Source organism: Danio aesculapii, chromosome 8 (genome assembly GCF_903798145.1).
Source record: "Danio aesculapii chromosome 8, fDanAes4.1, whole genome shotgun sequence".
NCBI lineage: Eukaryota > Metazoa > Chordata > Actinopteri > Cypriniformes > Danionidae > Danio > Danio aesculapii.
The window spans coordinates 4,780,893-4,807,751 of NC_079442.1; the positions used below are offsets into that span (position 1 = coordinate 4,780,893).

A 26,859-nucleotide genomic window follows, 5' to 3' on the forward strand; every position below is an offset into this window, starting at 1 on the left:
TTGTGGCCGACGTGTGTTCAGGGCATAGACTGTAAAAGATATGGACGTAGTATCCGTGACGTCACCCATAGGTTTCTGAAGAACGCAAATGAAGCTAAAAGTAGGCGCGGCCAACCGTCGCCATTTTGTTCGCGAGTCATCGCACCCACGTGGGGATACCAAACAAGGGCAAAGAGGCGGAGAGTGAGCGGAGCTACAGACACCTGCTGGCACTTAGCTTAGACCTGGCAGACAGACTTTACTTTGTGAGAAACGCTTAATACTTTATTACCTGCGACTCGTTTGTGTTCTGACCACATGTGCTTGGCTGTACACTATATCAATAAAGTGATTAGACTTTTAATAACACTGTTGTAACACAATGAGCCACTAAACATTGTTCTCATGACGTTTTTCAACAGGAGCAAAACGTGAAATACGTCCAAGAACTTCAGATATAGTCTGTGTTAGTAAATGCAAGACTATTGATGATCTCCAGGCATAACACTTTATGATAACGCTTCAGATGACTGTTCTAGAGCCTACAGCTAATCAATCTGTCACATTCTGGAGGGCATTACAGCTCTAAAGAACATTATAAATGATCTTAAATAAAACAAATACATTTATAGAGATGGTATTTAAGTATATAATTTCACTCACCAGGGAAACGGAAGCCATGTGAATGGTTTGTGAGCACAATTAAGTGCACACAGCATGCCACATCATCTAATAATTGTAGGAAATAATCCCAAAAGGCAATTGACTGTGTAAAGAAACATTAACCAACACAAAAATGCGATGTATATGCCGAGTTCATCAGCTAATTAGCCGTAATCAGCTCAGGTGACGAGACAGCGAGCAACGAGACCTAGCTGTCACTCAAGTGGCCACGCCCTTAATTATGCAGACTTAATATAACTTAATAAAATTAAACAGATGAGTTATAAAAAAATTCACCCCCCTCACAGTTGTCATGAAGGTTAATCATGGCTATATGCACCAAAGCCATCTTTTGTACCAGGCTGTAAGCATGTTTTTATCAGCTGTAAAAATGGCCAATTTCCCATTGCAGTCAGAAATGACCTGGACTTCCTGGAGCCAGCCCCCCAAGGCGAGTCGATGAATTGCAGTTTTAGTTACTTCCGTATTGGCTTCCCGAGGGAGAGCGAGAGGTTGTCGCTTGGTTCAGGGACGGAGCGTGCATAGAGGCGACCTAGGCGGCCGCTTTGGGCAGCAGAATAGTGAGCGAACCCCTCTGTCCTCACTTTCATCCGCTACAACAAAAAAACAAAAAACCCTCCCCCCTCCCTCACGGCCCTCAGTTTCATCCGCGAACCGGTCACTTTCGGGTTGAGGGCGGCGTGATTGCGTTTGCCTAGAGCGCCAGTTCAGCTTGCTCCTGCCCTGTGTGTGTTTAACGTGCAAAGAATTTTGGATAAGACCAAGGACGCGCTTTTAAAAGCAAAGTTTAGTATAAAACAATTAATGTCGCATCACCAGGATATCCTGCGTTTCCTCCAGAGTTTCATGCAATTTCGGGTGTTTCCTTTTTAATCTTTAGACTTCAACTGCAGTTCACTCTCATTCAGCAAATTTTCATTCAGGATGTTTTAATGCAATTTGACACCGCATGGCGAACGGAAAGAAAAACCTCTGCATTTCGGGACTTGCGTGATCCTTTAAGGTAATCAAAAATCGCTGTTTACATGGTGGACTCTTAATCAGAGTATTATCCGAATCATAAAAGCGGAGTATTGTTGTCCATGTAAATGTACTCAGTGAAAGTGGCAGATGAAGTCGCAAGCTATCAAAGACAGCCCTATTCCTTTCATAAGTTTGACGTGTTTCCCCCCTACACGCAACTTTTGTAAAGCGTCTGCTTCACGTTGCTGTGTCAGAATCCTTGCTTGTTTGTTTAAGCAAATTTGATGAACGCGATCGTACGTGTTGATGAATCTGAAGGGATCCCTCGCTCATCGGGTGCGCTGTACTGCGCTTATTGTCTGTGTGTCTGTGTTTGTAGTCCACTTAGAATCCAACATGGAAATCAGTTTGTTTGTTTTTGGCATTGACTGCTTTGAAATTCAAATGGCACTTACATGCCTGTGTTTTTATTTCTATAGTAAATATGGCGTTTCCTGATTAATCATGATTAATTACAAAAAAAGGGTGATTAATTAGTTAATTTTGTTATCATTTGACAGCCCTAGTTTTTTTATGTATTTAAATACATATTATTTAATCATTTTAATATTGTATTTATTATGTAATCTGCAATGCTTTGGCAATACTTCACATATCATGACAAAAATGCTCCTTTGAATTGAAAGAAAAAAAAGAAAGAAAGAAAGAAAGAAAGAAAGAAAGAAAGAAAGAAAGAAAGAGAGAGAAAGAAAGAGAGAAAGAAAGAAAGAAAGAAAGAAAGAGAGAAAGAGAGAGAAAGAAAGAAAGAAAGAAAGAAAGAAAGAGAGAGAGAGAGAGAGAGAAAGAAAGAGAGAAAGAAAGAAAGAAAGAGAGAGAGAGAGAGAGAAAGAAAGAGAGAAAGAGAGAGAGAGAGAGAGAGAGAGAGAAAGAAAGAGAGAAAGAAAGAAAGAAAGAAAGAAAGAGAGAAAGAAAGAAAGAAAGAAAGAAAGAAAGAGAGAAAGAAAGAAAGAGAGAAAGAAAGAAAGAGAGAAAGAAAGAAAGAGAGAAAGAGAGAAAGAGAGAAAGAAAGAAAGAAAGAAAGAGAGAAAGAAAGAAAGAAAGAAAGAAAGAAAGAAAGAGAGAAAGAAAGAAAGAGAGAAAGAAAGAAAGAAAGAAAGAAAGAAAGAAAGAAGAGAGAGAGAGAGAGAGAGAGAAAGAAAGAAAGAGAGAAAGAGAGAGAAAGAAAGAAAGAAAGAAAGAAAGAAAGAAAGAAAGAAAGAAAGAAAGAAAGAGAAAGAAAGAGAGAGAGAGAGAGAGAGAGAGAGAGAGAAAGAAAGAAAGAGAGAGAGAAAGAAAGAAAGAAAGAAAGAAAGAAAGAAAGAAAGAGAGAGAGAGAGAAAGAAAGAGAGAGAATTTAAAGTGCCTTTTATTACAAATAGTTAATCATCGTCATTTCATCAACTCACAAGGGATGTAAAAAATGTAAAATATATATATATAAATACATTGATTAAAATAAAGTAAAAACTAACTCTTCTTCAACAACTGAACACAAAGCCCCACTTTCACACCACCTCATTTCAAAAGCCAACATATCTTTTGTAGATTTATAAAAACAATAATCAATCAGAACTCGTGATTTCACCAAGTTTACAAACATTGCCACCACATCTTCCCCAGACAATCTTTCAACCTTGTTTTTTCTGCTCATATAAATAGCTAGTTTAGCTTGCCCTAAAACAAAATTCAGAAGTTGACATTTAAACCTCTTTCTTTTAACAAATTTAAAACCAAAAATAAAAACTCTCACAGAAAACATTTCATTACACGAGGTAAAAATATTTTCCAAAAATAAAAATAAAGGTTTCAGTCTGTTACATTCCATAAAAGCGTGAAAAATTGTTTCTCTTTTTGAACAAAAAGGACAGTTAGCAATGGCATCATGATTAATAACTGAAATAAAAGCATTGACTGCAATAGCACAGTGAAGGAGTCTCCATTGTATATCTCCTGACCTTTTAGACAACGGTGGCTTATACAGTGACCTCCATTCAGGTTTAACATGTTCTTCTACACCCAACACTTCACGCCAAGGTGTGTCAATTTTATCGTTCAGTTCTTTTTTATTAAAAACTTTAACACAAACTTTGTAAAAATCTTTGCCAGTAACCATAGATAGACCCAACCAAGCACAATGTTTTTTTGAAGTCCAGGAAGGGTCCTTTAAAATCCTCTAACTTGGGGAGCAACGTGAAAAACGGAAAAAAATCCTCTGATTCAGAATCATTTACTTTTCCACAACTGTCTTTTAGCAGAGTTTTTTCTTCATCACTGACCAGTCCTCTCCATTTCTGTAACATATATTCAACAGTCCGCAAGGATCGAATTCTTAAAACATCGGCCACTTCTTGCGTTTTTCTGAAGTCCACTCCAGCAATATGCAACAAACGTCCAAGCGTATAAATCTTTGAATTCAGTAACACTTCGTTAAGTCCATGAAATGAAGAACTGTCCTTTGTTAGATCGAAACGAGCTCCATATATTAGAGGCTCTTCCAACAACCAGTGGAGAGAACATGTACTATTTCTTTGCAAATTAAACAGACTCCACACCTTAAAAAGATTTCTGTAAAATATTGGCAGTCTATTAACATTCAATTTGAGGGGGTCCATTAAAAATAAGGCTTTATCCAAATCCAGCCCTGCAACACTGTGTAAAATTGAGCATGTCACTGCTCGCCATCCATACACTGAAGACCCATACAGAAATTTTTGTAAAAATTGTAATCGAAAAGCTGCTATTCTGCTTCTTAGCTGTATCAGACCTTGACCACCCTCTTCTTTGGTTAAATACAACACACTCTGTGGGACCCAATGCAAGTTATCCCAAAAAAAATTGACCAAAAGGCCTTGGAGTTCTGTTAATACTTGTGAAGGAGGATCTAAACAAGCTAGCCTATGCCAGAGACTGGAAGCTGCTAAATTATTCACTATTAAAACCCTTCCTTTATACGACATTTTGGGTATTAACCATTTCCATTTATTAAGTCTACCCTTTATATTATCCACAACCCCTTCCCAGTTTTTCTGAGTTAAACTTTCATCACCCAAATACACTCCTAAATATTTAAAACCACTTGTTCCCCAGATCAAGCCCTCAGGAAGGTTTGGCCTATCTTTTAACCAATTACCAATTAAAATTGCTTCACTTTTATTCCAGTTAATTTTTGCTGATGACAAACTTTTAAAATCCTTTAAGACTTCCATTAAAACTTGCACATCATTCTGCTTGTCAATAAAAACAACTACATCATCAGCATAGGCAGAAAGTGTGACATTATTTTTACATCCAGGTAAATTCAACCCACAAACTTTTTTTCTTAGTTGTTGTAACAAAGGTTCAATGGCAAGTGAATACAACATTCCAGATAATGAGCAACCTTGTCTTATACCCCTACAGACCTTAAAAGGAGCGCATAAGCCACCGTTTATTTTCAGCACACTTTCAACATCACCATAAAGTACTTTCACTTTATCAATAAAATCTTGACAAATACCAAAAGCTTCTAATGTTCTCCACAAATAAGGGTGCTCAACCCTATCAAAAGCTTTTTCTTGATCTAACGATATAAGACCAATTTTTAAATTAAGCAACTTGGAGACATCAAAAATATCCCGCATAAGGGTAATATTATCAAAAATTGACCTCCCGGGGACACAATAAGTCTGATCTGGATGCACCACTAAATCTATTACTTTAGTTAACCTGTTAGCTAACACTTTTGATAACAATTTATAGTCAGCACATAAAAGTGAGACAGGGCGCCAATTTTTCATTTCTAAAAGGTCTCCTTTTTTGGGAAGGAGTGTGATGACCGCTCTACGACTACTCAATGGAAGCCTGCCTGATGCTAAACTGTCATTAAGCACCTGCAAGAGGTCATCACCCACCTCGGTCCAAAAAAATTTATAAAAATCAACTGGAAGACCATCAATTCCTGGTACTTTGCCAGATTCCATTTTTTGTAATGCTTTATACAACTCTTCCATTCTTAAAACACCAGAGATCTCATCATTTGCCTCCTCAGTCATTTGATTCAACCCTCTGAAAAAAGCACTCTCTGAGTCCCACTCTGCATCCAACTCATTTTTATACAAATTTTCATAAAAACTGTTTGCTCTTTTACGTATTTCTTCAGGTCTAATTAAAATTTCCCCCATCTCAGAGCGTAACGCATGTAAAATACGTTTTTGGCCATTTTTTTTTTTCAAGATTAAAAAAATATTTAGATGGTGCATCCATTTGTTCAATTCTTAAAAAACGTGAACGAATTAAAGCCCCTTGTGTTTTCAACCCCAGTAGGTCTGCCAACTGAGTTTTTCTATTTGAAATTGTTTCTATACAATTATGATTGTTTGTTGAATCAGCCAGAATCTGCAAATTGATTATCTCTGTCTCCAAGGCTTTCATGGAACTATTTAACTCTTTGGTGACATTACGAGTGTACTGTTGACACAGTTGTTTGATTTGGACCTTCCCAAAATCCCACCATTGATTTAAATCTCGAAATGAATCCTTTGTTTTTCTAAAATCTTCCCAAAAAAACTTAAAAACTTCCTTAAAATCCCTATTGCATAGTAGATTGGTGTTGAAGTGCCAATATGCACTGCGGGGCTTAACTTCATTTAAAAAGAAGGAACATAAAACCATATGGTGATCAGAGAAACTGACTGGAGAAATTATGCAGCTTTTAAAAATGCTCAACTGATGTTTAAAACTATAAAAACGATCCAATCTCGCAAGAGAAAGAAAATTATCACGAGCATGAGCCCATGTATACTGTCTCTGTCCTTCATGAAAATGCCTCCAAATATCACATAAATCATTCATATTAATACATTTAATGAGACGTTCACGTGAAGGTATATGAGGTTCAATATGGTTCCTGTCAATAAGACTTTCTGTACAATTGAAGTCTCCCCCTAAAAACAAATATTCTTCTGAATTGCACTTTTGTAGCACAGTATTAAGCATATCTAAAAACATTAATCTTTCAATTGGTGATGTTGGAGCATAAACGCATATAAAAATGAGAATGTATTTTTCAAAGATTGCTCTTATTTTCAAAAATCTTCCTTTCACAATCTCCTCTACTTGAAAAGATACTGGACAAAAATTTTTTGTAAATAAAATACCCACTCCACCACTGATTGTGGTGTTATGACTAAAAACAGCATTCCCATCCCATTCTTGCATCCAATCAACTTCATTCTTAATGTCACTGTGTGTTTCCTGAATAAAAATAACATCTATGTTTTTCTGTTTAATAACCCCAAACAATTCAGCTCTTTTTTTGGAATTTCGTGCACCATTCACATTCAATGATGCTATGCACACTTCAGCCATAGTCAAACATAAAAAGAAAAAGAAACACAAACTATTGTGGTTCATCTTCATAAATTTATGCTTTTTCACTTCCATCATTCAGGTCTGCATTGAGTTTTCGCACTATTTTTTTCAATCGATACACTTCTTTGTTTGAAAAACAACCTTCAGCCATAAAACCTTTAACTTTATCCACAAACTGCTCAACATCTGGAAAGTATTCATTTACTAAGACGCCCCTCTTATTCTTCGTTGACCTTAGAAATAGTTTGATGTCATCTACTCCATAATTACGACTAGAAAACTCACTCTGAGACAGTGTAAGGCTTGAATCAGAGAGCTCGCTGTCACTCTCTGACTCAAGTTCATCTTCCATATCAACTTTTTTCACTTGCCGAAAACCATGCACATTGTCTGACTTTTTCCTTTTTAATGGCACCTTAAATACTGTTTTCTCCACGTCTGTTTCATTTTGCCCACCGTCAACCTCCCGAACATCCCCCAAAACAACTTCCAAATTTTGTTTATCGCTTGGCTCACCTTCGGCTTCCTCGTCTTCAACATCTTTTGCATTTTGCGCTTCCACCTCCACTGAAACCGATGCGTTCTCCACAGGATCCACACTGTGATCGCCATCATGACCGTTCGCTGCCACCACCGCAGGTTCCACCTCGGCGGGCTCATCGGCCGGTTGCTCGTCACCATTAGCTGCGCCGCCCGCATTAGCGGGGCGATTGTTTTCTTCAGTTTTGTTGGGACAAACACGGACCAAATGACCGATTTTTCCACAGCCAAAACACTTAATCTTGTCCGTGGTAATGAACACCACGTAGTCGAAGTCATCCACTCGGAAATTAAGCGTAAGTTCTAAGTCAGCGTCATTGTTTACAATCATGTAAACAGAGCGTCTGAATGAAACAACGTGTTTCAGTAAAGGGGAAGCACCACCAATTGGAATTTTTTTAATCGAGGAAACCAGCTTACCGTAGCGAGACAGTGCTTGTGTTAAAACTTCATCACTAATAAATGGTGGGACGTTCGAGATAGTGACTCGTTTTGACGGCAATGAAAGAGGCATAACTAGAGTAAGGACACCATCCAGTATAATTCCTTTCTGAACCACTTCATTTGCATTCTCTACTGTGCTTAAAAAGATAACTATTGCACTATTCATTTTAGATGCAGACAAAATATTCTCATGTCCTACAATTTCACCAACAGCTAAACAACAGCTCTCCACGCTCACTGCAGACGCCACTTTCACACCGTGACGACGCGTGAGCGAGCTCAATCCCCGCGCACCTGTACCTGCCCCAGCCATACTCCCCACTCCCAAAACCCCCACAACCCCTACAACCCAATCCCCTCCCCCCGAAAAACCAAAGCAAAATAAGAAGAAAAGAATAAACTCCTACACCATATAACAAAGAGTATAAGAGAAAAGGAAAAAAGTTTGAAAAGCAAGGCACTCAAACACCCGAGTCACACACGCTCACTCACAACGCACTCACTCCCAGCATGCTCTACGAGAGAGAGAGAGAGAGAGAGAGAGAGAGAGAGAGAGAGAGAGAGAGAAAGAAAGAAAGAAAGAAAGAAAGAAAGAAAGAAAGAAAGAAAGAAAGAAAGAAAGAAAGAAAGAAAGAAAGAAAGAAGGAGAGTTTCAGTACACATCATCTTGATATAGTGAGTGAAAGCTGTGTACCTTAAACTGGATGTAGTGCACTGGCGGTGGTGTGACCACACTGTTGAAAGGGGCAAAGCGATGCTCGTAGCGCACCTGCTCACTGTCCAGCTCAAACTGAGGTTTGCGCACCTTTCTGTCCATATCCAGCGCGATCATCGTCTGGGGGAGAGACAAAAGAGTCAGTACCGGAATCATGACATGACCATCTTTCAAAACCAAACATAAAGTGCTTCATGGGTAGTTCATGTGTATGTGCTCTTAGGATCAGGAATTCATAAAGGTAAAGAATGAAATCATGAGTCCAAGGCACTTAAAAAGTAAAAAAAATTAAAAAGCTTTTATTAACCTAATTTTTTTACTTGCTTTTCGAGTGCCTTGGAATTTCGTTGTTTACATGACAATCTTTTTTTTGCCTCTTTTGGTCTGAAACTATACGTTATATAGATTTTTTAAAACTAAATCAGTAACCCTTCTGTGAAATTTTTATTACAAATATTTTGAATTTCCCAAGTGCTGTTTAACGAGGAGATATTTCAAGAAATGTAACACATTTTTTAACATAACAGTTTTAATAACTTTTATTTAATTTATTTTTGTCTATTTTATAGTAATATTTTACTAGTTATTATAAAAGATACTACTATTCAGCTTAAAGTGTGATTCAAAGGCTTAACTAGGATAATTAGGCAAGTTAGATTAGTAGGCAAGTCATTGTACAACAGTGGTTTGTTCTGTAGCCATTATATGAATGCTTCTAGATTACGTTTATTTGACCAAAATAAAATATGATCATGTCTTGATTTTTAATGATTTAATTAGGACAGTAAGGTCTGACTTTGCTCAGACAAAAGTCTTGTCACTGAACAGAAATAATATCCAGTATAGAATATAAAGTCATGGTGCAGTGGAAACAGACTGAATATTGTGTCTGACTCCATCATGAGCTTGGAGGACTGCATCCATACATCTCTGCAATGACTCAAATCACTTAATAAAGTCATCTGGAATGGCAAAGAAAGCGTTCCTGCAGGACTCCCAGAGTTCATCAAGCTTCTTTGGATTCATCTTCAATGCCTCCTCCATCTTACCCCTAGAAATGCTCAATAATGTTTATCTCTGGTGACTGGGCTGGCCAATCCTGGAGCACCTTGACCTTCTTTGCTTTCAGGAACTTTGATGTGGAGGCTGAAGTATGAGAAGGAGCGCTATCCTGCTGAAGAATTCGCCCTCTCCTGTGGTTTGTAATGTAATGGGCAGCACAAATGTCTTGATACCTCAGGCTGTTGATGTTGCCATCCACTCAGCAGATCTCTCAAACCCCCATACTGAATGTAACCCCAAACCATGACTTTTCCTTCACCAAACTTGACTGATTTCAGCGAGAATCTTGGGTCCATGTGGGTTCCAATAGGTTGTCTGCAGTATTTGTAATGATTGGGATGCAGTTCAACAGATGAGCGTACTGTGAATTTTTTCCAATCTCTGTTAAACATCACTTGGGAAATATTTAAAAACCAATTCAAAGTTCACAGGAGGGCTCTGTCTTCAACTGTGCGTGATTTTTATATTTATGAATAAATAATATCTGTAAAAAAATACTTTCTACTTGTTGATTATCCAGTATGCCGCTAACTTTGTTTCCTCCGTTGTGTTTTACCTTGTACATGCCAGCACACATGTTCTGGTATGCCTGGCTCATGGTGATCTCTTTACTCAGAGGACGAGCTGAGGAGACAGTGGAAAGCACAGAGGGTCAAGACAGAAAGTTGACAATCATACAAAGTAGAAGAGATGAAAGTAGGAACCTTTCTTCTTCTTCTTGCTCTTCTTGCTGCTGCGCACTTTGAGCTGCTCCTCCAGGATTCTCTCCTCCGCCATCTGAGAGCTGTCGGCTCGACTCAATGTCGACATCAGCCACGCATACAAGAACTCTGATAGATACCTAAACATAGATGGAGGCAAAGACATATCACAATTTACCTGTAGCTGTTTTGCTACTGGCCTTTTAAGAGTACACACCTCACTTATGGATGGATAACTCCTTCAAATGTTTAATGCTAATTAATGCTTTATTGTGCGAACACTTTAAATTTCATTTAGGGGTAGATTTTAGATTAGAACGATCGGTAACACTTTATAATAACTACACACTATAAATCATTTACTAAGCATTAGCATCTAGTGAATTCATTATATGTTAAGCATTAACTCCACATTAATAAATGTTAGTAAGCAGTTTATAACTGCAGCTACAAATGCTGCATTCTTCACTTATACGCACCTATATAATGTGCTATATATATATAAATACTTACTTAATGATTTATTTTTCATTGCTAAATTAAGTATCGCATTATTTACAAACCAGTTGTATTTTAGAGTAGTTTTCAGGATCATTCAGAATGAGTTAGTAAACGATTAATAAACTATTGAAATCAACGTTTATATATCTTATTATTCAGGCATATACTAATAGTTAACTAATATGTTAATAAATGCTTTATTAACTCAACTTCATGCAGTTTTGTGACCTAATCTAAAGTGAGGACTATTTATGCTTTATAAATCCCTTATAAATGACAATTAAAGGCTCAGAATCAAATGAACAATAATATTTGCAATCTTTTCTAAAAAATAAAATGACTGTAAAGTTTAAACATTGCCAAATAACAGGAGTGTCAAAATACGACATAAAACGGGATAAAACAACAACAGTATAATAATTTAACAATATAATAAGATGCAATGTTTAAACTCTACAGTTATTTTATTTTAGATAAGGTTGCAAAGATTTATTTGTCATTTGAAGTACAGTTTTATTTGTGTATCTTTAAATGAAAAGGAATGAATAATGTCAATTTTCCTGTTTAGAATTTAACTGAGCCTTTATTTGTCACTTATAAGGGATTTATAAAGCATAACTAGTCCTCACTTTAGATTAGGTCACAAAACTAGATGAAGTTGAGTTAATAAAGCATTTATTAACATACATAGTAACCCTTAATATATGCCTGAATAATAAGACATATAAACGTTGATTTCAATAGTTTATTAATCATTTACTAACTCATTCTGAATGATCCTAAAAACCCTCAACTACTGTTAAATACAAATGGTTTGTAAACAATGCGATATTTAATTTAGTAATGAAAAATAAATCATTAGCAAAGTATGAAAGTACAAGTATTAAGCACATTATAAATATGTTTGTAAGTCAAGATTACAGCATTTGTAGCTGCAGTTATAAACTGCTTAACGTTTATTAATGTGGAGTTAATGCTTAACAGATAATGAATTAACTATTTGCTAATGCTTATTAAATGATTTATAGTGTGTAGTTATTATATAGTGTTACCGAACGATCTAATCTTTTTTTCTGATCTAATCTTTTAGTGATGCACTGATATTTTAACTAAATAGTTAGTGTTAGTTTTTATATTATTACAATTTGATTTGATTTATTTATTTTCGAACAGAAATATCATACATAAAATATCTTTAACAAAAAATACATGTCAACATGGTCGAAAATGCAGCAGGATGAAGCACAAGCTTATTATTTTCCCACCCCATTACCACATACATCATTCGTCCATTACTTAAACTTAGTTCTTCTTTTACTCATCTCTTCTTTTGACATCACATATTTTATCCTTTTGGCATTTTTGACTAATTTTATGTTTGATTCCATTTGTACATTTACATTTCGTAACATAGACCTAAAATAAAAATAAATAAAAAATACATAGTACTGCAAATAGCCATTAATTAAAATTTCATCATACCTTTCTCATTTCCTCCTTTTTTAAATCACCTTCATCATTATATTCCTTTAATAATATATATATATATATATATATATATATATATATATATATATATATATATATATATATATATATATATACACAACTTTTTATATCGATTAATATCCTGACATTGAGAGACTGCTCCATAATTTCACACCACATACAGACATACACAAACTCTTCATTTTCGTCCTCCTAAAATGTTGTTCTTCTCTCAGATTATATCCCCCTTGTCTTTTTCTTCAAAAAACATTTGCATGCATTTCGGAAGTGATTTATTCCTAGCTTTAAACATAAACTGTGCTGTTTTAAATTTAACCAAACCATTGAACTTAAGTATCTTCAATTTCAAGAGTTCCCCTTTAGATATGCTTGGCGTATAAAGCAGGTTTGGCATGCTGTCCCGGGAGAGAACCCTGAGCTCGGAGATATTTGAGCCCAGGGCTCCCGCCCGGTCGATAAGCATATCAGGAGATCCGAGATAAAAAAGATAAAGCGAAACGATGTCTTTGGGATGAGCTCAGATATTTTTAGTTCAGACTGAAGAGTATTCCAGGATGAGGGGGCGGCATGACTAAAGGCTGGCTTCCCTATTTCAGTTCGAACCCGGGGAACAGTCAAATGATAAGATTCACTTGAACGTAGGGCATACTGGCTTTTAGACTTATAAAGAAGGGAACATAGGTATGAAGGCACCAGTCCCAGGAGAGCCTTGTAGATATTTCAGTTAATATGGAAAGCGAGTGCATGTTTTTACCAAATCTATTGTGAGATTTTATTTAAAATTTATGTTTGTCTAAAACAATATAATCTGCACAAAGAAATTATAGGGTTCCTCTCTAAAGAAGTAGTTACTCCGCCCTGTTTAGAGCGTCATTATGGCCGTCACTATGGGCGTTTTACGTTATAACTAGCATTGTTTAAGTGATGGATCTGCGACAGAGAAACTATGCGTTTTGGGAAACATTCGTCCCTACATCGCTCTTTTCCCAAAAGATGCATCGTACCATGATAGTTCAGCTGCGAGCTACGTCGTTGTTTGGGAAACGCACCCCAGAAGGACATAATTCGCACTCGTTATGATCTTCTGAATGTCACTATGCCATTTCAAATAGTTCTAGATGATTCAGCATTTTTAATTTCAGATGTGGTGCTTGTATATGTTGTGTTTCCTTCTGTACCCATGCCTCCTGATCTGCCTGTAATATTAAACCCGTTGTAGCCGTTTAGTGGTCGTACCAGTAGATGTAATAGTATTCGTGCATGCTGTAGAGCTCCAGCTCAAAGCCGCTGAGCAGGTACTGGATCATGATGCGCAGGTTGTGGTAGAGGATCCAGGTGCCCAGACAGGCTAAATGCTGCCGCTGCGGCTCCAGCTTCATCAGCAGACCGTGAAGAGCAGCGTCCACCTTCTCAGCCTGAACAACAACAAAAACACACTTGATCATGACCTACAACTCACAAGATGTCACCATTTAATCAAACCAAAATGTAAACTTAACCAACACAAACGGTTTAACACGAGTGTTTTGGAGCTTCTACTATTGCCTTTAAATAAATTTGAATCCATAAGTATGCACTATGCATAAGTACATAGTGCATTAGTGCATAGTGTGCCATTTGGGAAGCAGCTACAGACTTTGCATATTCAGTTTGCAGACATTTGTGGGTACATTGTGTGCGTTCTTGGCAGTTTTTTCCTGGCTTTTTAATATTGTCCATATCGATATCGGAATTATATCGTATCGACCGAAATTAAAGAGCCCATATTATACATGAAATAGGGTCATATTTAGGTTTTAAGGGTCTCCAACAACAGTCTAATATGCATGCAAGGTCAAAAAACACTTTGATGGTCTTATAATCTGCATTTATTTTTACCTAATTATCCCAGCGACTCCCATATGAATCGTTCAGCGATTCATTTGTTCCCAACCCCCTCCTCAGCGCGAAGCTCATCTGCGCTGATTGGACTGATGACAGCCTGCTGCGATTGGTCGAAACTGACAGCCTTCAGCGCGAGACAGAGTGAAATGCCCAGCACGTAATCAACAATATAAAAGTAGTCACAGTGCACACACGCTTCATAGTGGATTTTGGATGCCAGTGAGTGAATGTAAATACAGACGATGCACTTAAAAAAAACAGACGACAAACTATTTTATTGAGCAAAAACTCCAAGAACTGGCGAGGAGCACGTCACCCTCTACCTGCTCTTTTCACACAGACGCACACACAAACACCTCCTCCTCCTCCTTGGAAGACACAGCACCAATAGAGAGAGAGACGTCCGCGACACCTCCCTCACCACCCGCGTCCTGAGTTATATCTGCGACACCCCACGTCCTCACTTTGCTAACAGGTCACTTTTGTTTTCACTTTCGGGTTGAGGGCGAGGTGATCGTCTTTAACCTAGAGCGGCAGTTCAGCTTGCTGAACCGGCCCTGCGCAACACACACACGCAACACACACACACACACAACCCTCACCGTTCGCCTAGACTAGAGCGCCAGTTCAGCCTGCTGGGTGCAATTTAGACAGCTCCCTTGAACCTGAGCTGAAATATTTTGAAACTTGACCGTTGCATGTGTGTTGGAACAGCTGACGATCCGTAAACAAAGCGGCACGCGTCGCGTTTTCAACGTGGCTTTACACGCGATACGAGAATAAAGAGATAACCTGATACAGCACACGCGGTTACAAGTAACAAAACACAACTAAATACATCATTTGCAAGCTAGAGTAAACGAGGCAACAGTTTTAATCGCACGTACTTACACTGGTGAAATGGGGGAAGAAACTGATTCATGATGCACTGATCCATGTTCTGACAGTCTTTACTGATCCTTCCTTTAACAAACTGATGAAGTCTTCTTTGTAAGCATGTAGTTTCCAGAATGTTATAATGCTGAGCTTTCATCTTTGGGTAGGCTGTCGATAGTATCCATCTGCACAGCCTGACTTCATTCCACCGGTGTCTGTGTGTGTCTCTGTGTGTGTGTGCGCGCGCGTGTGTGTGTGTGTGGGGCTTTTTTCCTGTGTTAGTGGGCGGGGCCGCAGGTTTCAAATCTCCCGGGTTTGCGCGTGCAACTACTTGTGTTTCGTAGCTGCGTCATCGCGAAACACCTAATGACTCGTTATCAAGACGACTCGTTTGAAGCACTATGAGTCGACTCTTTTATAGATGAATCAATAGTTTTAAACACTGTACACTTACAGATTTAAGCCTTAGCTGGATATTTCACTTCACTTAGAGCTATGTTACACACTACATGGAAGGGCATTTTCAAAAACCCATAATATGGGCTCTTTAAGAAATATATCGTGATATAAAATGTTGCCATATCGTCCAGCCCTAATGTAACCAAAGGAAAATCTAGCCTACGCACCTCATCCTGAAGTGTGGCGAACTCCTCCAGAATGTGACCCAGTTTGTCTCTCTGTCGTGCTCTGTTGTGGCCGTGAATCTGGATGAGGCTGCAGAACGGCTGTGGCACACAATAATCCTCTTACTTGACCATTTTAAATATCAAAGACAGTTTCATCTGCTAGAATAAAATGAATCACAAACCCGTGCGCAGTGTGTGACAAAGGAGTCGATGTAATCTTTAGCCTGGTGGTTATTATTCAAACTGCATCTGTGAAGAAAAACAATAGTTAAAACAACATCGGAACGTCATATGATCTTTAATTGATAATAGTTTATCACCAGATTCAAAGACTCAAGTTAGCAAAATGACTTCCCTTCACTACACTGATTATTATTATTTAATAAATAACGATACATATAAATGACACTGTTATAAAAGTATTTGACAGAGTAATGACAATGTCAAGGAGAATTTATGGCAAATTGTTTTTATTCCACTGAAAAAAGCGATCAGAAAATATTCATGTTGCACTTATAATGGCCTCATGACAGTCATGTTTATGACAAACTTATGACAAGTCATTTTGTTTTGGTAATGTCAAGTTGTCATAACAAACAATGTCATCTTTGCATTTAAATGGACAAAAACTGAGCAAATGACACTAAATGACAGATACCCTACGCATACATAAAATCTCATTCATATTCACGCGTGTCATATCCTGATTATAAAGGTGTCATTGCAATATAATAAACACCCCCTTCAAACAAAAAGTGTTTCCATAACGCAGGATTTCTGCAGGTTTCACCAAGTCAAATTAAGACCTTTATAAGATATTTATGAATGAAATCTCAGTCTTATACAGGGCTGAACGCTAAGAATTTGTTTGTAATGGAAGTGGAAAAGATTAAAATTCAAACTTAGTTATTTCTCAGCTATATGTTTTAAATAATTTTGTCAAAACATTTGTCAAAATTTTATAGACTTGATCATTTTTCAGCATAACTTTTGTTTAAAAAAAAAAACTTTTGTTAAACTTTTTTTTTTTTTTTTAGATGGATTGTTGGTCGTACCGGTCAGGAAGCTTTACATGGACAAAGAAAAACTAAGACCTGTTTAAAATGAATTAACACCTACAACACCATATTTGAGTGAATTTGAGGTATGAAATTTAGTTTTTGAACTTTAAGACATTTTAAAGACATGCTGATAAAGGATCACCTATTTTAATAAACATTTAGTCCAAAGGTTAAATAAACTAAAAATGTATTTTCCTGACAATGGTTTAAATAATTAAGTTTTACGTTCAACAAAAAATATGTGATTAACCCTTGTGTCCTGTTGGGAATGTTTTAATCCACTCTGATATCATTTTGAGGCTTAATTTGGACACAAATTTCTTTGTGTTTCAGCAAATGGAATGATTTTTAGTGACGAATCTTATTTCAAGAAAATGCTTTGAATTTTTTTTAAAAACTCAACAATACACTCAGGGCAAATGTACTACCCTTTCATTATGTTCGGGGCTGTTTTTGCCCCATTGACTTCCTTTATGATGACATTTTTGGATTGCAAAGCCATGATGACAGCATACAATCATGCATTCTTGATTGTTGGTTGTTTTCCCTGTTGCAAAGAGGTACAATTTGTCATTTTTATTGTTGATCATTAGTTGCAGTGCAAAAAAAGCAAAGTTTCGGGCTTTTATACGGAGTTGTAAAAATTATGTTATAACGGAATTCATTCATTTTCTTTTCGGCTAAGTTCCTTTACTAATCCGGGGTCGCCGCAGCGGAATGAACCGCCAACTTATCCAGCATATGCTTAACGCAGCTGATGCCCTTCCAGCTGCAACCCATCACTGGGAAACAATAATGGAAGCAGTGGTGTAAAGTAACTGATTACAAATACTCAAATTACTGTAATTGAGTAGTTTTTCTCAGTAAGTGTAATTACTGAGTAGTTTTAAAAACGTGTACTTTTACTTACCCTTGAGTACATTTTTAGTGCCGTATCGGTACTTTTACTCCACTACTTTCCTTAAATCTGCAGTCACTAATTTATTTTTTCTTGTCTTTGGGGATTAGAAAAATCAGGCCTGCGAATCCAACCAAATGGCACACAGAAGGTAAATCGCATCATAATGAACTACCTTAACACATGGGCGATTTATAATTGCAACAAACTGTTTGGAAGGATTAAAAGTGTCCAAGAAGATGTCCAAAGTCTTTACACACATTGACCCAGAGACTATTTACTGTATGACAGAGACGGAGACTGTTTACTGTATGATGACCCAAATGGCCTTAAACACCTAGCAGGCACAAGACGTCAACATGACTTCAGATTGACGTTGTACCCCAATGTCATGGGGACGTTGCATGTTGTTTGGAAATGAAAATCGGTTTGACGTCAGAACCCAACGTCAGGTCGACATCAATGTCCAACTTCCAACCTAAAATCAACCAAATATCAATGTCTAATGGTGTAACAGCTTGACGTTGTGTGGACGCTACCACTATTGACGTTTATCAGACGTTTGATTTTGGTTGCCATACCTGACGAATAAATGGCAGTATTTGACGTCAATATGATGTTGGTTTTAGATGTTGATTCGACGTTGGATTTTGGTTACTTTCTAACAACCTAAAATTGACCAAATATCAACGTCATTTGACGTCATTATTGGACATCAAAATAACATTGCCCTTAGATGCTGGCTAGACATTGAATTTTGGTCACCAGAAGTCAAAAAAATAAATCTAACCTAATAATAACGTCTTATGACATTGTGTGCCTGCTGGGCATTAACTAGATGCACTACAGAATGTTACGTTTACACACATCCACAAATTACATGTAAATGCATCAGCTTTTCACAGCGTAATTCTCGCTACTCTTGAGTACTTTTAAAAGGGCTAGTTTTTACTCATACTTTGAGTAATATTTACAGCAGATACTTTTACTCTACTTGTACTACATTTTTAGGCAAGTAATGGTACTTTTACTTGGGTATGATTTTTCAGTACTCCTTCCACCACTGAATGGAAGTCAATTGGGCAAAAACAGCCACGGACATAACGAAAGGGTAGTCAATTCGAACAGTACACAAGGTTTAAAAAGTCTAAAGTGCAGTGTAAATAAATAAATCACTCACTTTGTGGAAAGAACAGGTGGACTGACAAAACAGCGCAACGCATCTTTAATCATATCCTGCATCAGATGAGTCCCAAACACCTTCTTATTGTCGATCAGAAACGTGGTCTGCATCACACAAACACAACAGTCAGCTGAGAAGCAAATCTACAGTCGTAGTCTGAATTATTAGCCATCCATCTATATTTTTCCCCAATTTCTGTTAAACGGAGAGATTTCAACACATTTCTAAACATAACAGTTTTAATAACTGATTTATTTTATCTTAGCCATGATGACAGTAAATAATATTTGACTAGATATTTTTTAACACACTAGTATTCAGCCTAAAGTGACATTCAAAGGGTTAATTAGGTTAATTAGGCAGGTCATTAGCTATGTTTCCATCCACCTATTTTTATGTGCATTATGGATATGCGCATAAAAAGACGGTTGATGCGCCAAGATGCACATACATTTTTAAAATGCGCATAAAAAAACGTATGCGCATAACTGAGTAGCATAAACTTTTTATTCGATAAGAAAAAATTCGCATAAACTATGATGGAAACACTTTTACCGAACAAATTCCAATATGTGCGTTAAAAAAAGTCATGTGATTTTGTTATAAGAGATCATGTGATGGTAAAAATGTGCGTGAATTGACAAGCCAGCAGTCTGAACACATTGCAAAACATCTGAAATGTTGTTTTGGTCATTCTAAAATGCCGTAACGGTTTCAATATTATTGCTAATATATTATTAATTACCTCCAGTATTGTCAGGAGTGTCTGTGCTCCACATCATCAAACACCACAATGCGTTCATTGCACGCCGCCATTGTATTATGAGGCGCAAGTCAATTATTAAATAAGGAAAAGATTCGCGCAGCTTCACTTACCGCAGCAAATTCAGTTTTTACTTTTGATATTTGGCGCCAGTTAATCAGGAAGTGACGATTTTGTGACTCATTGGATGGAAACGATGCGAGTTCGAGTCGAAACGCACGATATTCGAGTTTTGTGCATAAATTTAACTAGCATCTTTGGATGGAAACATAGCTATTGTATAACAGTGGTTTGTTCTGTAGACAATCGAAAAAATTATATCGTTTAAGGGGGCTTATAATATTGACCTTAAAAAGTTTTTAAAAACTGCTTTTATTCTAGCCGAAATAAAACCAACAAGACTTTCTATAGAAGAATAAATATTATAGGAAATACTATGAAAAATTCCTTGCTCTGCTGAACATCATTAGGCAAAATATTGGAAGAGGAAATAAAAATTCACAGCAGAGCTAATCATTTTGACTTCAACTGTATAAGTTTATGACCCATTACTATATTATTATTATTATATCTGCAAAAACAACCATCCTAGAGGTACTTTATCCAGCTTATTGCGTAGATACTTGCCACAAAATCTACAAATTTAACTCAAAATAATGTTCTCTGCCATATTAGTTTATTAATTCTTTAAATAAAGCAAAGCTGACTTAAACAAAATCGTCTGAATGGAGTATTCACTAACCTGTGCATTGTTCAGTCACAAGATGGCACCAAACATGCCATAGGCTACGTTTACGTGCACCCAAATAGTCAGTTTGTAAACAGATTGATGGTTCAGAAACATTCGTAAACACATGGTCCGATTGAGTACATCATTTACTTTCCCTCATGGGGTTTCAAAGCTTTAAGAGTTTCTATTTTCACAAAAGAAGATGTTTCGAAGAATGTTGGTTGCTAGTACCCATCAACTTCCATAGAAGGATTACTATAGAGGTCAATGAGCTCCAGAAACCAGCATTCTTCAAAATATCTTCTTTTGTGTCCAACAGATGAAAGAAACCACTTTCTGATTAATTTGCCTGAAAAGTTAATTAGCATAAATTTAATTAGCATCTTTGGACGGAAACATAGCTATTGTATAACAGTGGTGTAGACAATCGGAAAAAAAAAATATTGTTCAAGGGGGCTAATAATATTGGCCTTAAAAAGTTTTTAAAAATTAAAAACTGCTTTTATTCCAGCCAAAATAAAACCAACAAGACTTTCTATAGAAGAATAAATATTATAGGAAATACTATGAAAAATTCCTTGCTCTGCTAAACATTATTTGGCAAAATATTGGAAGAGGAAATAAAAATTCACAGCAGAGCTAATTATTTTGACTTCAACTGTATAAGTTTGTGACCTATTATATGTGATTTATGTGTTGAGTGTGTTCATAATAAAGTATAATGTGAGATGAGGCTGGTCTCACCTGCAGCAGAGATCTAGACAGCACACATGGAGACTGCTCACTGAATTCACAGAAGAAATCCTGAATACACAGTGATGCAAGAATTAGAGTCATTTAATCCGCAGTGCTTCTGTAAAATGTGTTGATGTCGGGAGTTATTTACCAGGATGCTGTGCAGGTTGGTAATGTTGATGACCTCGCACACGCTCTTAATACGCTCTATGAGTTTGCTGAAGTAGTTGACCATCTCCTCTCGCTTGATGATCTTGGCATATCGCGGGAAGGTAGGAGGGAGCAGGCGCTGGTTAACCAGAGGCTCGAATCCCATCATAATCGGGTGATCTGCACGGAAAAAAAAGACATGAGGTGTTCATTTATGGATTAAAAAGGCAATTATTTCTCAAGAAAATATTTTTTTACTGTCCCAACCTTTTCTGATTTGGGGTTGAATATTTACAGTCACCGGCCACTATATTAGGTACGCCTCTCCAACTACTCGTTAATGCAAATTTCTAATCAGCCATCACATAGCAGCAACTCAATGCATTTAGGCATGTAAACATGGCCAAGAGGATCTGCTGCAGTTCAAGTCGAGTATCAGAATGTAGAAGAAAGGTGATTTAAGTGACTTTGAACGTGGCATGGTTGTGGGGGCCAGACGGGCTGGTCTGAGTATTTCAGAAACTGCTGATCTACTGGGATTTTCACGCACAACCATCTCTAGGGTTTACAGAGAATGGTCAGAAAAAGAGAAAATATCCAGTGAGTGGCAGTTCTGTGGACGCAAATGCCTAGTTGATGTCAGAGGTCAGAGGAGAATGGCCAGACTGGGTCCAGCTGATAGAAAGGCAACAGTAACTCAAATAACCACTCATTACAACCGAGGACTGCAGAAGAGCATCTCTAAACGCACAACAGATCCAACCTTGAGGCGGATGGGCTACAGCAGCAGAAGACCACACCGGGTTCCACTCCTGTCAGCTAAGAACAGGAATCTGAGGCTACAATTCACACAGACTCACCAAAACTGGACAAATATGATTGGAAATACGTTGCCTGGTCTGATGAGTCTTGATTTCTGCTATGACATTTGGATGGTCGGAGAATTTGGCATCAACAAACTGTTGCATCAACTGTTCAGGCTGCTGGTGGTGTAATGGTGTGGGGGATATTTTCTTGGCACACTTTGGGCCCATTAGTACCAATTGAGCATCGTGTCAACGCCACAGCCTACCTGAGTATTGTTGCTGACCATGTCCATCCCTTTATGACCACAGTGTACCCGTCTTCTGATGTACTTCCAGCAGGATAATGCGTAATGTCATAAAGCTTGAATCATCTCAGACTGGTTTCTTGAACATGACAATGAGTTCACTGTACTCAAATGGCTTCCACAGTCACAAGATCTCAATCCAATAGAGCATCTTGGGATGTGGAGGAACGGGAGATTCGCATCATGGATGTGCAGCCGACAAATCTGCAGCAACTGTGTGATGCTATCATGTCAATATGGAGCAAAATCTCTAAGCAACTTTTCCAGTACATTGTTGAATCTATGCCACAAAGGATTAAGGCAGTCCAACCTGGTACTACTAAGGTGTATATATACAACCCCACATCAGAAAAAGTTGGGACAGTATGGAAAATGCAAATAAAAAAGTAGATATTTCTAAATTTACTTTGACTTGTATTTGCTTGCAGACAACACAACAAACATTATTTAATGTGTTCATTATTTTTATTTTACTTCAATTTTTTATTTAAATTTTAGTTCTTGCAACACATTCCAAAAAAAATTGCTACAGGAGCAGTTTAGAGCTAGTAATCAGGTAAATTGGTTAAATGATGTGATTTGGTACAAAAGCAGCATCCAATAAAGGTCTAGTCCTTTAGGAGCAAAGATGGGCCTGGGATCGCCAATTTGCCAACAAATATGAGAGAAAATTATTGAAATGTCATTTTGGAGCCTGCTACTGCCCTCTAGAGGCTGCATTTTTGGTTGCTCCCACTTTCAAGACTAAAATAAAATGTGCCGTCATTTCTACCAAGATGCTGAAATTTAATTGGGTAAACTGGCAGTGGGCTGGTTACAGAGGCCAAAACAAAGACAGACATTCTGGCACAGAACACACATTTTCAAAGCAGAAAAACTGACTTCAGCATTGTTTTTCAGATAAACAAGTGTGGTCACTTAGCATATTTCTTAAATATCTGCAAACATACTATGGTATTGTTATGCTTTAGAACAGACAAAGACCTACAGCATCTTCAATCCAGGGGCCTGTACTATGAAGCCAGTTTAGCTTGCTAGCCAATTAAGTTTCAGGCTGCGTCCGAAACTGCTTACTTCCATACTATACAGTACGCTAAAATCAGTATGCGAGCCGAGTAGTATGTCCAAATTCATAGAATTCGAAAATCAGTATGCGAGAAGAACCCGGATGACTTACTACTTCCAGCGAGATTCTGAAGTGCGCATCCCATGCATGCTGCGTTATCCCATGATGCCCCGCGAGCGATTTCATGAATGGGAGTGAATCGACGCAACTGACGCAGGTAGGTCACGTGACAATGACAAAATGGCGGATGTAGTACATCCGAATTGCATTCATACTTTTCACATTCATACTGTATAGAACATACTATTCTAACAGCCGAGTAGTACGTTTAAATTCAAATGCAGTACCTACTGAGTAGTAGGCGGTTTCGAACGCAGCCTCAGTTTAGATGCACCAATTATGGGTTTTTAGGTACCAGGAAAGTAACTCAGCTGCTCCATAATACCATGAAAACATAAAGTGATTAAAGCTGACCTTCATTGTACCTAAAAGTCAAGATAGCTGCAAACTAAACAGAAACTTAATTGGCTAACCAGCTAATCCAACTGCATGGTAGGGGCTACTGGTTTGTGCTTATCACGATCAATGTTTTGTGATGTAAGAAGTGTGTTACCTCCTTTGGTGGTGTCATTCTGTGACTGTATGCCATACTGTATGGTGGCGTGGATTGCGGGCAGTAAATCAGCAGCTTGACTCATTAGCTTCTGTGCTTCGCTCACAGCACTCGTCTGAAATGTCAAATCAATCAATTAAACGATCAGGAGACGAGCTGATGAACTGTTCTGTGAAGCGGCGAGCGGATTTAATAATGTCATACCTCTTTTTTGGTGAAGGAGATGAGCGCGCTGAGCAGCAGACGAGTGAATTTAACACGACTGAACAGAGCCAAGCACTGCTGATGCTGAGGGAAGAAGAGACACAATACATCTCAAAACACAAAATTCCAGCATGCGCAACAAAAAAAGTACTGTGATTTAGAGTATATATAGTTTCATAAGAAAAGCATACACTCAATGCACCACTTAGCGGGTTTCCACACAGGTTCTGCATCTTGTTTATATACACTATGAACAGCAGCTATGCTAATTATTCTCTTTATTCTCCATTTCCACCTGGGGATACTCTTCCCGAGGCCCTCAGACTATGCAGAGTCACTGATTCGATCCAAGACCAACGACGAGATGATCCCAAGGTTTCCATATCCTGGACCAGGCCGTATCCCGAGCAGCTACTGTGGTGGTCATGGAGGAGTGGAACATGAGACTGATTCCTGTGACACTCCAGGGACAGACGAGTCTTCGCTGAGGCCAACTTACAGCCTCCGCCACTGAGACTGCAGCTCTGCACAAGACGTTTGGCCAGCGGAGAAATTAAAATGCTCGTGCCCAACTGAGTCTGGTTTCTCTCAAGGTTTTTTTTCTTCACTTCCGCCATTAGTGAAGTTGTTTTTCCCTCTCCGCTGTCGCCACTGGCTTGCATGGTTTGGGATCTATAGAGCTGCGCATCGTTGGATTTGCTCTTCAGTGTTTGGACTCTCAGTAGTGATTATTAAACCACACTGAACTGAGCTAAACTGAGCTAAACTTAAACACTACAAACTGAACTACACTGTTCCTATTTACTATGATCTTACTATGATGTGAAGCTGCTTTGACACAATCTACATTGTATAAGCGCTATACAAATAAAGGTGAATTGAATTGAATAAGAAACCAGTGAAGCGAGCACATTGTAAAACATCTGAAATGTTGCTTTGGTCATTCTAAAATCCCTCAACCAATGTCCGTCATCATAGTGGTTCAGTATTACTATTATTATATTATTACATCCAGAACTGTCTCACACCTCTAAAATCCACCAAGGGTTCATTGCGTTTCGTCTTCTGAGTAATTTATTATACACGAAAAAAGTCCCACAATGGCTTCAACAATCACAGAAAATGCCTATTTTCATTTAGTTTTGATATTTGGCGCCACTTTATCAGCACGTGACCATTTTGTTCTTTTTGACTCACTGGATGGAAACTTTATTCTCAAATCTTCTATGTGATATTCCAGATTTTGCGCATAAATCTAATTGGCGTCTTTGGATGGAAACAAAGCTATTAAAACGTCGTTACATGGCTAAATCTCTAATGAAGAGAAATACATCAATCTTACATCCAGTTCCACCTCAGGATCTCGCTGTTCCCCCTGTCGACTGCGGGTACTCTGTGAGGAAAAGGAAAAGAGGCTTATTTAAAAAGTAATTAAATAATAATTAAATTAAAAATAATTAAAAAATAATAACTAAATAATGTTTAATTATGAGCCTTCATACCTTCACTTTCCTCTGAAGTTCATCCTCAACATCTTTCAGCATTCCTTCAGGAATATTTAACAGAGAGATGAATATACTGAATGCCATATAATCAAAAATTATACAATAAAAATATATATTAATAAAAAAACTTTCAAAAATAACATTTATTCCACTGAACAACATGATGAACATGTAGCCTAAGATTTAAATGTCAATTTGTCAAAAGCCTAATGTCAATTTAAAATTATAGATGTATATATTGTTTTATTTTTTGCTCAGCAAAGCTGGATTTACATATAAATTCTCCCAAGAATAACAGATTCGATTTTTAAAAAATGTTTTCCACATTAACATTTTCACCATCATTACTCCAGTCTTCGGTGCTTTAGATGATCCTTCAGAAATCATTTTAATATTATATTTATTGTTTCAGAATTCTTTGATAAAAGTTAAAAAATAAATAAAAAATATGCATGTAAAAAAAAAAAACAATAAATTGTAACATTAAAAAAAGTGATAAATATCTTTACAGTCACGTTTAATAAAATGTAATGCATCCTTCCTACAAAATGTGCATGTTTTTAAATGAATTTACTTGATTTTGAATTAAAATAACAAGAACTAGTGAATTCTAATTAACATGAATAATTTGAAGAAAAAAAAAAGGCACACTTACCCGTCACTCTCAGATCAGTTACGTTGTTAGCCATTTTAAAGCCGTAGGTCATGGCCTGAAAATCTTCCTGTAATAATACAACAGAAAAATCCACATTTACAGAATAAACCAATGGCAAAATATAACATGGCAAATAAATATATATAAATATGTATATAAACATTTATTATATTATTACATTTTTTAAAACTTTGACTTCGTTATTAGTTCCTGTCACTACTGGTGTGGCCCAGGGTTCGGTTCTAGGTCCCCTTTTGTTTATCCGCAAACACCAGATCCACTTTCATTGCTATGCAGATGACACCCAACTCTA

The 26,859-nt window shown here is 37.3% G+C and overlaps 2 protein-coding genes across 2 annotated transcripts in view; one reads left to right on the forward strand and one right to left on the reverse strand.

The window, feature by feature from the left end:
* The window catches only part of antxr1a (ANTXR cell adhesion molecule 1a), a 370,977-nt gene that overhangs the window by 185,324 nt on the left and 158,794 nt on the right, over positions 1 to 26,859 (forward strand). The window lies entirely within an intron of this gene.
* Positions 1 to 26,859, reverse strand: part of naa35 (N-alpha-acetyltransferase 35, NatC auxiliary subunit) — a 38,882-nt gene that overhangs the window by 4,118 nt on the left and 7,905 nt on the right. The window contains exons 7-20 of the mRNA XM_056463046.1: positions 26,547 to 26,613; positions 25,889 to 25,932; positions 25,729 to 25,779; positions 24,387 to 24,470; positions 24,183 to 24,297; positions 21,394 to 21,572; positions 21,252 to 21,311; positions 19,012 to 19,118; positions 16,055 to 16,121; positions 15,873 to 15,971; positions 13,723 to 13,901; positions 10,480 to 10,616; positions 10,332 to 10,399; positions 8,693 to 8,833 (exon numbers count right to left, since the gene is read on the reverse strand). Coding sequence (XP_056319021.1) covers positions 8,693 to 8,833; positions 10,332 to 10,399; positions 10,480 to 10,616; positions 13,723 to 13,901; positions 15,873 to 15,971; positions 16,055 to 16,121; positions 19,012 to 19,118; positions 21,252 to 21,311; positions 21,394 to 21,572; positions 24,183 to 24,297; positions 24,387 to 24,470; positions 25,729 to 25,779; positions 25,889 to 25,932; positions 26,547 to 26,613 — 1,398 coding nt within the window. The remainder of the gene's footprint in view (positions 1 to 8,692; positions 8,834 to 10,331; positions 10,400 to 10,479; positions 10,617 to 13,722; positions 13,902 to 15,872; positions 15,972 to 16,054; positions 16,122 to 19,011; positions 19,119 to 21,251; positions 21,312 to 21,393; positions 21,573 to 24,182; positions 24,298 to 24,386; positions 24,471 to 25,728; positions 25,780 to 25,888; positions 25,933 to 26,546; positions 26,614 to 26,859) is intronic.